Raw genomic sequence first — 14,149 nt, 5'->3', positions numbered from 1 at the left:
AAAAAACAACACTCAAGATTTTTTTTTTTTAAAAGGAGATATTAAATGTTACATGTATGCATATGTAAATGTGGTGGAAGTAATCTGGGATTGGGTTTGATAAGGCATGTAGATAAGACCAGGGGCCAAGAAATTAGAGAGGAGAGGATAGTGTGGAATGAACTGGTTAACTATATTTTTGGGTCAAGATTGGTAAGAAAAGAAAGAAGGCAAAAGGAGATGAGATTATGATGAGGACAAAGAATGGTTTAGGTTTAGCATTGGGAGAAATGGAATGTTTGTAGGCTGGCAAAGAAAAGGAATTCATAATGTGTGAGGTGCCCACACATTGGGGAACCATGATACTAGCTTTTTTTTTTTTTTTTTTTTCTTTCTTTCTTTTTTTTTTTTATAATTATAATTTTTTGACATTACATATGCTTGGGTAATTTTCTTACAGCATTATCCCTTGTACTCACTTCTTTTCCGAATTTTTTCCTCCCTCCCTCTACCCCCGCCCCTAGTTGACAGGCAATCCCATACATGTTACATGTGTTACAGTATATCCTAGATACAATATATGTGTGTAAAACCGAGTTTCTTGATGCACGGTAAGAATTAGATTCAGAAGGTAAAAGTAACCTGGGTAGAAAGACAATAGTGCAAATAGTTTACACTCAATTCCCAGTGTTCCTTCTCTGGGTGTAGCTGATTCTGTCCATCATTGATCAACTGGAACTGAATTAGATCTTTTCTTTGTTGAAGATAGCCACTTCCATCAGAATACATCTTCATACAGTATCATTGTTGAAGTGTATAATGATCTTCTGGTTCTGCTCGTTTCACTCAGCATCAGTTGATGTAAGTCTCTCCAAGCCTCTCTGTATTCATCTTGCTGGTCATTTCTTACAGAAGAATAATATTCCTTAACATTCATGTACCACAATTTACTCAACCATTCTCCAATTGATGGGCATCCAATCATTTTCCAGTTTCTAGCCATTACAAAGAGGGCTGCCACAAACATTTTGGCACATACAGGTCCCTTTCCCTTCTTTAGTATTTTTTTGGGATATAAGCCCAGATACTAACATATTTGAAGGAAATACACATCATACTCTTTTAATAGCCAGGGTTTGGTGGCAAACAGGACTGCAAACTAGAAAGATAGGGTGAGGCTGGTAGAGAATAGTTACTAGGTTTTGGGTTGTGTGATGTTATTTAAACAAGTGACTCAAAGAAAGAGAGGTTGATAACTTTAGTGAGTGGCAGAGGGAGGATCTGTAAATGGTCATTTGAATAAGAAATTTGTCTATTCCTCAGCCAAGATCATTTTATTTAGGATATGTTGTTGTTTGTGCTTGGTTCTCAAAGAAGACCAGGACATCAGGGAGATGATGGCATGACATGCACGTGAGTTGGATTGAAGTGAGGGAGGCTGTGTGAGGTCACTTGCCTCACCTTCCCCTTCAGAGCCCTCTGGGTCCAGTGGCCAGATATAGATCAGGACAAGTGGAGATGGTGCAGAGGGAGACTGGTCTTTTTAAGTTAAATCTTCAACAGGTCTCAGTTTGACTGAGGCTGCACCCATTCCATGATTAAGGCTGGATAGCAATTGAAGAAAGGAATTTCTCTATGGTCCTTAAGAAAGAAATCTAGCCAGTACCCCGAGATATCTTGGGAGAGATGTGAAGCCAGTATTAGACAGAGTGGCAAAGTATCGTCTGTAGAATCTAGATGTCGGTGAATGCCAAAAGATAGAAGAATTCCAAGTCAAAAGAAGATGGTTTGATTTCAGATGCCACAGGACAGAGCTGGAATAGGAAGTGGAAAAGGGAGGGCATGTGCGTGAGGTAGATGGAAATGAGAGAGTAGGGGCTCTAGGGTGACAGCTGGGATTTCCCACAAGTAGCCAGGGATTCACCATCACTAGGATGGGGAGAGTTAAGCATTGGCGAGAATTTGTTCATCACAGGAAATGAATCCAAATAATAACTGGTTCATAATAGCTCTGCAAAGGATAATAGATATAGAATGCCACATGAGAAGACTGGGCTTCTCTGGAGTTTGGTTCTCAGACTTGGGATGCTGCATGTAGCACAGTACTATGTGCTTCATGCTACAACCTTATTTAAAGCATTATGTTCAGTTCTCAGTCAATCAATAAGGATTTATCCAGTAACTCCTACTATCCAGGAGCTTCCATTCTCCATGGGGAAGATGTGTGCATATGTAAGTATAGATATAATGATTCCAGGCTTAAGTGTTCTGGTTTGTCATTGTTGGTTTTTGTTGGAAATAAGATGGAATGGGAATAGCTGGAGGCATCAGGAAAGACTGGGTAACACCTGAACTGGGAGCTTTAAAAGAAATGGGGAGTGCTAAAAGACAAAGCCAAGAAATGGATAGCTTCCAGGCATGGGAAAAGATAGCAAAAGTAGATTGGGTCTGGTTATAAAAGACATCCGAAGATTTTCTATTTGATTCTAAAGGCTATAAGCCATTAGAATGTGTTGAGTAGACGAGTAACAGAAAAAATCTCTTTAGCAACTGTGTAGAGAGTAAGGGGAGATAATGTAAGCTAGGGGGTCATTGCAGTAGTTCAGGCTACAGGTTAGGAGGAAGGGCTTTGATTATCTTGAGAGAGAGTTCACAAGAGGTTCATTCAAAATGATAGAGTGTTGAGGTTATACCACATGCTTGATTGCATAGTAAACACTTAATAAATGGTATATATTTAATTCATCAAAGGATCTAAATGGATGGAACTAGAAGGGGTTAGTGTGAAGAAGAGAAAACTTAAAGAAGGGATAGTATAATTTTTCTTCAAATAGTTAAACAACTGTTACAAAAAGGCAGAATACGATGATTATTCTTGACTTGAGTGTGCCAAACTTGGAGCAATGGGTACAAGTTGTGACAAGTTAGAATGAGGCCCAATACTGGGTAAGAGAAGGAAGGAAGAAACAAACCAACTTCCCAGACAGACTGGTATGGATTTCCTCTTTTGGTGGAGCTCTTTTAGCAAATTCTGGATGATGACTTACTGAGCATACTGTAGAAAAGAGTCCTTATTCAGGGCAGGGCAGACCTTATGAACTCTGAAGTACGAATATCTTTTGACTCTTTAAGTCTCTGATATAGATCTATGAAATTTGAACTTAGTTTACTCTTTTATACATGAGGAAATTGGGGTCCACAGAGATCTCTTTCTCAAGATCAAGTAGATAGTACCCAAATTACATTTCTTTTTTTTATTATTATTATCATAGCTTTTTATTTACAAGATATATGCATGGGTAATTTTTCAGCATTGACAATTGCAAAACCTTTTGTTCCAATTTTTCCCCTGCTTCCCAACACCCACTCCCCCTGATGGGGCAGGTAGACCAATACATGTTAAATATGTTAAAATATAAATTAAATACAATATATGTGTACATGTCCATACAGTTATTTTGCTGTACAAGAAGAATCGGACTTTGAAATAGTGTACCAGTAACCTGTGAAATAAATCAAAAAATGCAGGCAGACAGAAATAAGAGGAATGGGAAATGTTATGTAGTGGTTCATACTCATTTTCCTGAGTTCTTTCACTGGGTGTATCTGGTTCAATTCATTACTGTTCAATTGGAACTGATTTGTTTCATCTCATTGTTGAAGATGGCCACATCCATCAGAATTGATCATCATATTGTATTGTTGAAGTGTATAATGATCTCCTGGTCCTGCTCATTTCACTCAGCTTCAGTTCATGTCAGTCTCTCCAAGCCTTTCTGAAATCATCCTGCTGGTCACCAAATTACATTCTGAATTCAGATCTACTTCCTCCTAGCAGGGCCTATTAGAGCAGGACTCCTGGAAGAGATGGAAAGGGATGGCAGCACGCAGGGATGTATAACGCTATATAGAAGAGGGGATAGAATGAGCAAAAGCAAGGAAGGTCTGTGGAAGTACAAGTGACTGAGTTTGATCAAAACATATAGTTCATAGGTCAGACTGGGACTTTAGTCTAATCCTCTCTTTTTAGAATTGGAGAAATGGAGACTTCCTCGTGTGACTTGGTTTTTCAAAACCAATTTATCTACTTCTGATTCCAATGTTCTTTGCATTGTAATCTACTTCAGAGTCACCATATAAGTGGTGAAAAAGCTATTTGTTTGAGTACCTAACACATATTGTTGATGTAAAAAAGTCTCTCTCTAGATATATTCAATTAAAGTTTACTTTGTGGAATCATAGAGTTCAAACAAATGGAAATGATCTAGGTCATTTCTCAGAGGTTAAGACACCAAAGCCAGGTAAACTACATTTGAGGTCTGTACTTTGTCTTTTGTACCATGTTGTTTCTGGAAGGTTATTGTGACTTTAAGTTTCTTAATGTCTGTGGGTAAATACTAAAATAGTTAAGATTCATAGCCAAGTGTTCTTATTTAAGTATCTGCTGTGGGCCAAATTTGGCACTTGAATTACTGAGGTGAAACCAAGATATTGCTTGTCTTTGAGTTTACATTCAAAGGGGATAAGAAGTAAAATCAATATGAGTACATATAAGAAGATACCAAGTATATTTATAGTGCACAAACAAAATGTTTTTGTGAGGGGAGAGCATGACAATTAGTAACTGGAGGGATTAGGAAAAGAATGGTACTTAAGCAGAGCTTTGAAGACCAGGAATGTCCTTAAAAGTTGACAGTCCACCATAACTGGAATTATGTTGTTGTTCAGTCAGGACTCTTTGAAACTCCATTTAGGGTTTTCTTGGCAAAGATGCTGGAGTGGTTGTCATTTTCTTCTCCACCTCATTTTATAAATGAAGAAACTGAGACAAACAGGGTTAAGTGACTTGCCCAGGATCGCACAGCTAGTAAGTTTTTGTGGCCAGATTTGAACTCAGGAAGATGAGTCTTTCTGCTTCCCAGTTGGCACTTTATCCACTGCATCACCTAGGTGCCATCTGAAATTACAGATAGTCATTATATCAGTTGTGTTCACATGTAAGGCATTAAGATGATATGTATATATGCAAGGCCATATGCAAGCTGGAGGAAGGTGAAGCACTGGAGATTTTTTGACTTAGTTATATCTATTATGGCCTTTAAGGTTTGCAGTGTTTGCATGTTAACTCATTTGATCTTTGCAACAAGTTTAGGAGATAGTACTATTGTTATCTCTTACAGATGAGGAAACTGATTCACAGAGTTGTTAAGGATTTTCCTAGAGTCAATTAGCTATTTAAAGCTGAATTTTGACTCATATTTTCCTGACTACTGATTGTAAATGTTATATGCCCGAAGAGCAAAAGTAATTCAATAACTCCTAAGTCTTAGAGCATTTATTAAGTGCTTACTCTGTGCCAGATAATTTGCTAAATGTTGGTGACACCTATATTAGGTAGCACTATAAGGGTTTCCATAGTAATGGAGGAAGTTGACTTCCAAAGGCCCCCCCCCCCCGAAGGTGAAGGATAGGGTATATCTTAGAACTGGGAATCAGAAAATGAAGAGGAAATCTGGTTTTAGCAAAATAAAGTGAAAGCTTATTTGTTTGCCTATGACAAACATGAGTAAACAAATCATTCTTATTAAAAATTGTTTTACATCTTTGAATTGGTCAAGTGGTGGAGAGAATAGTAGAAAGTCCTGAGATGACATCTTGCCTCTGATACTAGCTATGTGACCCCAGGGAAGTTCTTTAAACTTTCTGTGCCTCTGTCTTCACTTTGTAAAATAAGGAAGTTGTCATCAGTTACTTCCCTCTCTCCTCTAGCTCAGTCTGTGATCCCATGACCATGGTCGATAATCAGTGGGGGACAGTCAGCATCTAAGATCTCTTATCCAGATCTCTGTTTACTAGTTCCAATTCTTCCTATCTGTGCTGTATTTGTACTTTTTTTTTTTTTTTTGGCACATCATCTCACTAAAAGAGTTCCTTGAGAGCAGAGGGACTCCCTTGTCTTTATATGCTCTGCATTTAGCACAGTGCCTGGCACTTAATAGGTACTTAATTATTTATTGTCTTGATTGCCTAACTTGTTATTAAAGCCAAATGAGCTTTCCTGGTTGAGGACTTTTAACTTATATAAACTTAAATCTAGCTGTTGAAACTTTTAGGAGGAAGTAAAAAGCTTTGTGCTTTACATTGGTTGGATAGCCATCAGCAATACACATGTATAAAACACAAATGTGAGATGTGAGACAGCAGACCCCAGTGAATTCTCTTTATTGTAGGTTGTCTCCTGTGTTCCCTAGCACTTGCAGCTATAAAGTTACTAGTGATCTTTTAATTGCCAAATCCAATGGCCTTTTCTCAATACTTGAGTATCCTTGACCTCTTTGCAAACTTTGACACTGTTGATCATCCTTTCCTCCTTGATAATCTGTTCTCTTTGTTTTCAAGACACTCCTTCATGAACAAGACTCTCCCATCTCTTGGCTACAGGCATTTTCTCTGACTTTTCCATGTTTGGAACATTCTCTATTCTCATCTACCTGCTTATTTCCCTGGCTTCCTTTAAATCTTAACTAAAATCTCAACTTTTCTGAGATTTCCTAATTATCCTGTATATAATTTGTTTGTTTGTACTTGTATGTCTCCTCCAGTAATTGTGAGCTTCTTGAGGACCAGGACTATTTTTTTTGCCTCTTTTTATATCCCCAGCACTTAGCACAGTGCCTGAGACTTAGTAGATATTTAATAAATGTTTATTGATTGATTGGGAAAAAAGTCATCACTGTCTATAAGGAGTGATTTTCTGCTGGTATTTGAATGGTTGCTAATGGGCAAGTGGGCTATATATGTAGAGTCTAATTCTGGTCAGGTTCTCCAGTTTGTGCCTCATTTCAGTGATCAATTGTACCTTCTCTGGATGGTATAAAAGGGAGACCTTGAGCTTCCTTAAAAAGAGGAAAGTGTCTTCTAGTTTACTCCTTTCCAAATCTAGAATTCTAAGTCCAAAATACTTCACCCTGTTTTACTGAAACAGCAATATCATTTTTAGTTATTTGTAAATCTCACATTTTTGTTAGATTTTAACATTAAGATAACCCATAATTCAAACCACCCTCTAAGATGAGGTTAACTCTATCTATTTAGGATGAGAGAATGAAATTAGGAGACTGACCTGACTGAGCTTATCCACCTGGGTTAGAGCCAGTGTTTGTTCTTACTATCTATTGATTCTTAAGTACAGTTGTTTTTTTTCCCCCGCTTCAGAAAAATAATGAAAAATATTCAAAGAAAAGGCAAAAAAATTTCAAAAATGAGATCAGTAGTCACATTTTCTGTTTCATGTTCTAAGTGCTTATTTATTTTCAGTCTCTTCTGCTTGAGTCTTTAAAAATAATATGTAATAAGTTATTTTAGTGTAATTATTTTGATTATGACAGTTAAGGAAATTCAAATTTTAAGTTATTTTTAAAGGGATTTAATTGATATATTTTGTTAGTCTGTTTTATTTCTGAATATCTCCCACTCCCCTACATACCTAAAAGGGGAGAAACCAATAAAAGGAATAATAAATAAAATTTATATAGTACCTTGAGGCTTGAAAAACTCATTACATATATTATCTCATTTAATTCTTACAATGAACCTGTTGGAGAGCTGTTATTATCCCCATTTTTCCAGTTAGGAATCTGAGGATAAGAAGTTAAGTGACTTTCCAGGGTTAATACAAATTGGTAAACGTTTGAGGCTTATTTTAAACCAATATTTTTGACTCTAAATCAGCACTTTTATCTTGTGTCATGATGTCTCTCACCATGAGCATTCGTTTTAGAGTCCCATAGCAACATTGTCCCTCTCTGCATTTTCTCTTCTCCCTTTGTTGCCAGGCTTAGTCATTGTAATTTCTGAATATGCGGTTTGTTTTCTGGGTTTTTAAGTTTTTGTTGATATTATATTTATTACTTTCCTGATACCGCTTGATTTATTCATCATCATCAATTCTTCATGAGTTTTCTCTTGCCTCTCTGTATTCTTCATATTCATTCCCAAATGTACACAGAGTCAAAAGAAAATTTTGGCACCTCATCTTTATAAATTTGTCTTTTATTGACCCTCCTGATTCCTTTCAAACACCGATATGTACACTCTGTTCAGGTTGAATAGGTCCCCTTATTTTCAGTGTTTCTTCTCAACCCAGCAGCCTTTTGCTTTGACTGCCCCTCATTCCTGGAAGGCTTTCTTAACTGCCTCCCTTCAGTGCCAAGTTCAGGGTCCCTGACCAATAAGTTGGGTTTTTTTCGTTTTTTTTTAAATGTCCTCAGTTAGTACAGTTTTTCTTTCAGCTTCCTCCTCCCTTCCATTATGTTGCATTTCTTCTATTTACATTGAGTATGCACATCTCTCTGCACATGTTCACTCAGAAGAATGGAAACTCCTTGAAGACAGACTGTGTGATTTGTAAGAAATACTTGTTGGATTGCAGAAGAAATAAATATACAGTTTCTTTCACCTCTATTTTGTCATTTGTAAGGAGCAATAAAAGTAGTTCAAAACTTTTTGGAGAATTAACATAGGAAATTACAATCTTTTTGGGGGATGGGTGCTCATTTTTAAAAATTCCACTTAGTTTTTTTAATCAAATAAAAAATATTTTAACCCATTTATTCTCATCATTTCTGTATGCTATTATCTTGATTGTAATTGCCAGTTTCCTCCCTGGCTGATCTATTGCAAATTTTTATCTGTGTATTATTATAGAATATAGTTCCACAGAGCATCAGAGCCAGAATATTTTCAGATCCTCAGCAAATAGGAAAAAGCTGGAGGTTGAATGATTAAAAATAAGTTGTTCAGATTTGTTGTCAGTGTTATATGAAGCTTTGAATTCATTATGTTCCTGGTTCCTGAAGAGGTATATGTGAAAAATAATTCTTGCTGTTTATAGATGGTGGTCCTTGAGCACCAGATAGTGGATGTTAGAATATATTGCAGATACTGATTAAAAACCAGAGCACAGAAGACAATGAACAAAGAGTCATTTTAACACCTATGTCTTTTGTGTGCACACAGTTGTGGATTTCTGTGAAAATTTAGAGGGTTTTTGCTTGCTTATTTAAAAACAACAGCTGTATATGCTATTATGTACAGTATGTATATACATACGTAGTACTGTATAGTACTTAGTGTGTAGATTGAGACATTAGAATGGATGTTTTAGATGGAGCTTCTAAATAAAATTGTATGAATTAGGAGATCCAGTATCTTAGGTGATGCCAGGATTTACAGGTACACACTCTTGTTCCCTCCCATTCATTCTTTGGGACCCATTTCATATCTAATGATGTCATTATCAGCTTAGCTTACAATCCAGGTTATGGTAAGCTAAAAGGGATTTTTAAATCTCTTTTTACTGCAAAACGAACACAAGCACTTATAGCATGGAAGTGAATATCCTATGTTGTGTTGTATTCATAATTTTGCTGTATTTTATATTAGCATTACATATATCCTAGAAATTAAGATGGATTTAGCTGTATCCCTCTAGCATTTGTCAGCTGAAGCCTTCAATTCTTAAAACAACTTTAGATTGTAGGTTTCAAATAATTACATTTCACATCAGGCCTTACTGCTTCATTAAATTTGTGTCTGGTTTTCAAGAAGGATCTTTTAATTTATGCAGTTTATAACATTGGGCAAGTGAGTTCAAATACTAACATCTTAATATATGTGGTACTTTTTAAGCAGTCCATATTCCTTTTTGGGATGTCAAGTTCCTCATCTATAGAATGATGATATTGGGCTGGATCAAATTCTTAATTCTCAATCTTTTCTTTTTTTTTTTTTTTTTTTTGTCTTGGACTCTTTTTGCAGTTTGGTAAAACATGTGGAACCCTTCCCAAACTGAGTTTTAAATGCATAAAATAAAACATTATTCAGTTATATTGAAACAAATAAAAAAATATTTTCCCATTCTAGTTCAAGGACTAACTCAAATCCACCTGTAGACCTACATCAAGACTACATGAATTAGTTGATTGAGTTTTTGTGATCATGCATTTGTGTCCTTATAACAAAGCTGTTCTTCCTTATGAACTTAGCTAGTAGGTACTAGTGGCCAGATTTGAAACTTGTATCATGTTATTGAAGTGATCTGTCCTCGTCTAGTCCATTCTTGAATCTGGATCTGTCTGGGCACACTACATCAAATTGTAAATTTAAATGATTTTAATACTACTCTTTAAAAAATATGAAAGCCTATAGTTAGGGTTCCTTAATGTTAAATTAATTTTGGTCTAGTGGCAACACAGAGCCAGGTACAGATGTATGGCTAGTGGGTGGGGCTCTCTTGCTATAGTCCCAGAGCAAAACATGGAATAAGTCTGTAGGTAAATGGTTACGTATTTTAAACTAACTTCTGTTTGATGTAATTTTTTTTTTTTTTTAGAATAAACCCTTTGCTTCTGCTGACTTTTTCTTTTGTAAAGTGAATTTTTAAAATGCTTCCATATATTTACTGTCTTTGGGAGAATTATTTTTGTTTTAATGATGTAACAAACTGAGGCAATGTATTAATGCTGAGTCACAGGTTAGTCTCTCATTTTTCAAGTGATACATTTTTTAAAAATCCTTTGTCCTTCACTTGACATTACAAAAGAAACCTGGTATTTTGAGTCCCTAAACAATTTGGCTATTGATTTGCTAAAATTATTATGGTGAATTCAAAAATCCAGTCTTTTATATGTAATAATTAAAAAAAAAAAAAAAAACCAAAAAACTAGACCAGAATCTCTCAACTGGAAGGCTTTGGTTCCTGCCCAGGTAATAGAATACTCTGCTTTTATTTGGGTTGAGTTTGTTAAAGGATTGCCCACGCCCACCCCCAGATTGTGCTAAATCCTCTATTAGAACTCTGGAAGCAAAGGACATTTGGTGCCATATACCAAGCATTTCCCTGTGTTTGCTGATGTGAGGGAGCGCTGCCTTATAAAAGGGTCATCCCATTCTGTGCATGTTTCCCTGGATTTTTTCCTACAGACCCATCCTCTCTCTATGAAGGCGAGACATCTCTGCTTCTTCTATTTGCAGTTTATTTAAGGACTGTGAAGCCCCAACATGGATAGTTACAGAGTAATAATAACCACCTTAAAAACAAACTTTCTTTGTCCTTCTAAATAAATCAGGAGTGTATTTTGGAGGGGGATGAGGAAGGGAGTGTTTCAAAGACGGTTATATTTTGTCCCTTTAAAGAGCCGCACTGTGTTTGGCTTTTGCTTCAGAATTGATTATGCTCCACGAGTCTAGTGTGACAGTCTGAATAAGGGAGGGGGGGGGAAGGGACATTGTCTTCCGCTGGCCTGCTGTTAGTAGAGGGGAATGTGTTTCTGGATCCAAGATTGCACATTCATTGGTTGTCTGAAGCAAGCCATTTCATCGGAGGATTGGACAAGAAGCTGCGTCAATTTGCTGCCGGTCTCCAAGGCACTGGTGATGCTGCCTGCTTCACAAGCTGGCTCACGTCACGGCTCCATCACCCAGCGGGGTGTGGGCTCTTTTTTTTTTTTTTTTTCCCCGTTCTTCCTCTGTTTAATTCTGTATTTGCTGCCTGCTGCATTTCTTCATCTGTCTTCTGCCAAATGCTAACAGCATGATATTTTGCAATCATCTAGGTGAATACAAGAAGGACGAACTCCTAGAAGCTGCTAGGTAAGTGATTTCATTCAATTTAAGTAAGTACAATGCATTTGAAAGGAAGAAGGGGGTGGGGGAACTGTATACATGTTATGTTATCACTGTCTTGCTTTGACCGTATGAGATAATGTGGTTAGATTGGCCAGTACAGCTCTGAAGATTTTGTCTTTGTTATAAATGGGTGTAAGGATGGTTAATGAAATTATCTTTCATTATGGTGTTGGTTATAAGCATTATTAATTAGATTGGTTTATAAGATAGTGCCAGGAAGCCTCATACCTCTAAGATCCCTAGGTTTTTAGAACTAAATAGTATATTAAGAACATGTTTTTGTTAATTCCTATGTCTTAAAGCTTTATTTTCAGGATGTTTTTCTTTGAGATTTTTTTCCAAAGAAAGCCAGAGTAGCAAGTATATGGCAAATATTCAGTCAGAAAAAAATCTTTCTTTCTCTTTTTTGTTTTTTAGAGCTTTTAAAATTTAACTATTAGCTTTTTCCTTTTCATAGCATTTTATTTATTTTTCTAGCTCTAATGCTATTGGTCACATGATAGCAGTATGAAGTTCATTTTGATCATCAAGAAAATGGCTTTGTGTAGGTCTATGACGGAGGTGCCCGGAGCCCAAGGCTCTATTAGGACATCCTGGAATAGGAAGAATGAGAGTGATTATTTGGAAAAATACTGATGACATTGGAAAATATCAGTAATCCGGATTCATGTGAAAGAGATAATAGCAAATAGAGATTTTAGTGTAAGGAATAAGAGTATGTGGCTATATGAAACTATTTTTTATTGATTGATTTTATTTTTTAGGAGTGGTAATGAAGAGAAACTGATGGCTTTACTGACACCTCTAAATGTGAATTGCCATGCAAGTGATGGGCGGAAGGTAAGTTAGTAAAAATAGAGTGTTTTGTTTGTTAAAAAGGAAAACGGCAATGCAAATCCAAATTTGCATCTTTTTTACCACAGCATTCAGTGCTATAAATATTATTGGCAATTACAACAAATTTTTGGAGCTCCCAAACTAGATTTCAAGGAAATCTTTGAAATGTCAGGCATTGACAACGGTTACTTATCTAGATTTGGTTTGTCAATAATGAAATTCATACTTGCACAGTGCTCTTTTCCACATGTGCTAATGGAAATTAGAAAATAAAAACTGTTTTTTACTCTTTATTAAGTTTTATTCATCTTCCTATTAATTTTTAGCAGAAGTAGGGTTTCTTTTAACGTTGTTAATATTTTGATTTTTCAAGTTGAGGGGAAATATAAGATTTTTTTGAGATACACAGTTTTTCTGCTTTTTTCTTTGACTGAATATTTATGTATTGAACTTATTTTTTGAAAAAGAACCTAGATTAGGAAGGGGAAGGCAGATAAGTTCATTAAAGGGACTTGTTATAATTTTAAGGCACTATAGATAATGTATAATTAACTGTTGCCTAGTCTATTACCTTCATGTACTTTTGTGATGTTTTATGACATCATAGTGGTTGGGAACTACATCTGCAAAGTTTTTCTAAGGATTTATAGAATACACCTTAAGAGCATGGTGCCTTGGACTATCGGGATTTCAAAAATAACTGATATTCATGTGTCAAAGGTTTTTCATTGTTAACTTTTATTCATTTTAAAAGAAATATCTTCTACCTGTTAAAGTAAATTATCATGTGCCTTTCCTGAGAACTTGACTAATTTGTGGTAAAATAATAATAGTGCCTTCTCTTTTAGATTTATCTTTTAGATAAATGACATCCACTTAAAATGATAAACTATTATTTAAAGAAGGTAATCCTCTTATTTTTAAAAATGCCTTTCCTTGATGTTGGCATTTTATAGGTTAGATTTACTCTTTCTTGATCACCTTGCAATTAATTCTTATAAAAGCATGTTTTTGGGAGAGAGTCAGCTTAAGGAAGCTCTGAGAGTACAGAAGCAATGTCCTCAGACACTGTTGTATATTCAGGATCTTTATTTAGTAATGGCTCCAATATAGATTAGGATAGAGATGTCACTGTTCTTTATGAGCCACTCCCACTAGAAGCTGTGAATAGGGGAAGAGGTGGTCTCAGCATCTTCTCAGAAAACAGTTTGTCGTATTTCTGGGAGTTTGAACTGAGGCAGAAGGTCTGGAACTAGAAGGGCACATGAAATCATTTGGTTCAACTCCCTAAGGCCCAGAAAAGTTTGCCAGAACCTCATGGGCAGTTAAGTGCCAGAACCAGTTGAATGAACACAGCTATACTGATGCCAAGTTGAACATTTTTTCCTCTTGCCCCATTGACACATTTTTATTTCCATCCTAAGAAGCTTCTTGTTGCTCTCCAGTGAATCCTTGAAGGCAGGTTGGCATCTAGACTCTCTCAGAAGGCTGAGACTCATGAATTTTATCAATGGCAAGCACACCCAAATCTAGGTCCTTGATCCATTTCAGAAGCCATATGGTTAAAGTAGACAGGGAGCCCTTGGTTGGAAGTCAATGTTCTGAGTTTGAATGCTGCCTCCAGCATAGATTAGGTTTGTGACTC

General features: G+C 36.2%; 1 protein-coding gene across 1 annotated transcript in view; it reads left to right on the top strand.

Annotated features, from left to right (window-relative positions):
• The window catches only part of TNKS (tankyrase), a 206,256-nt gene that overhangs the window by 97,691 nt on the left and 94,416 nt on the right, over positions 1 to 14,149 (top strand). Inside the window, 2 exon segments of the mRNA XM_074272527.1 lie at positions 11,595 to 11,631; positions 12,432 to 12,507. Of these exon segments, the coding sequence (XP_074128628.1) occupies positions 11,595 to 11,631; positions 12,432 to 12,507 (113 nt within the window).

This window comes from Sminthopsis crassicaudata, chromosome 6 (genome assembly GCF_048593235.1).
Source record: "Sminthopsis crassicaudata isolate SCR6 chromosome 6, ASM4859323v1, whole genome shotgun sequence".
NCBI lineage: Eukaryota > Metazoa > Chordata > Mammalia > Dasyuromorphia > Dasyuridae > Sminthopsis > Sminthopsis crassicaudata.
Note: the sequence above shows the minus strand (reverse complement) of the source record. Positions and strands in the feature narration are given on the sequence as shown.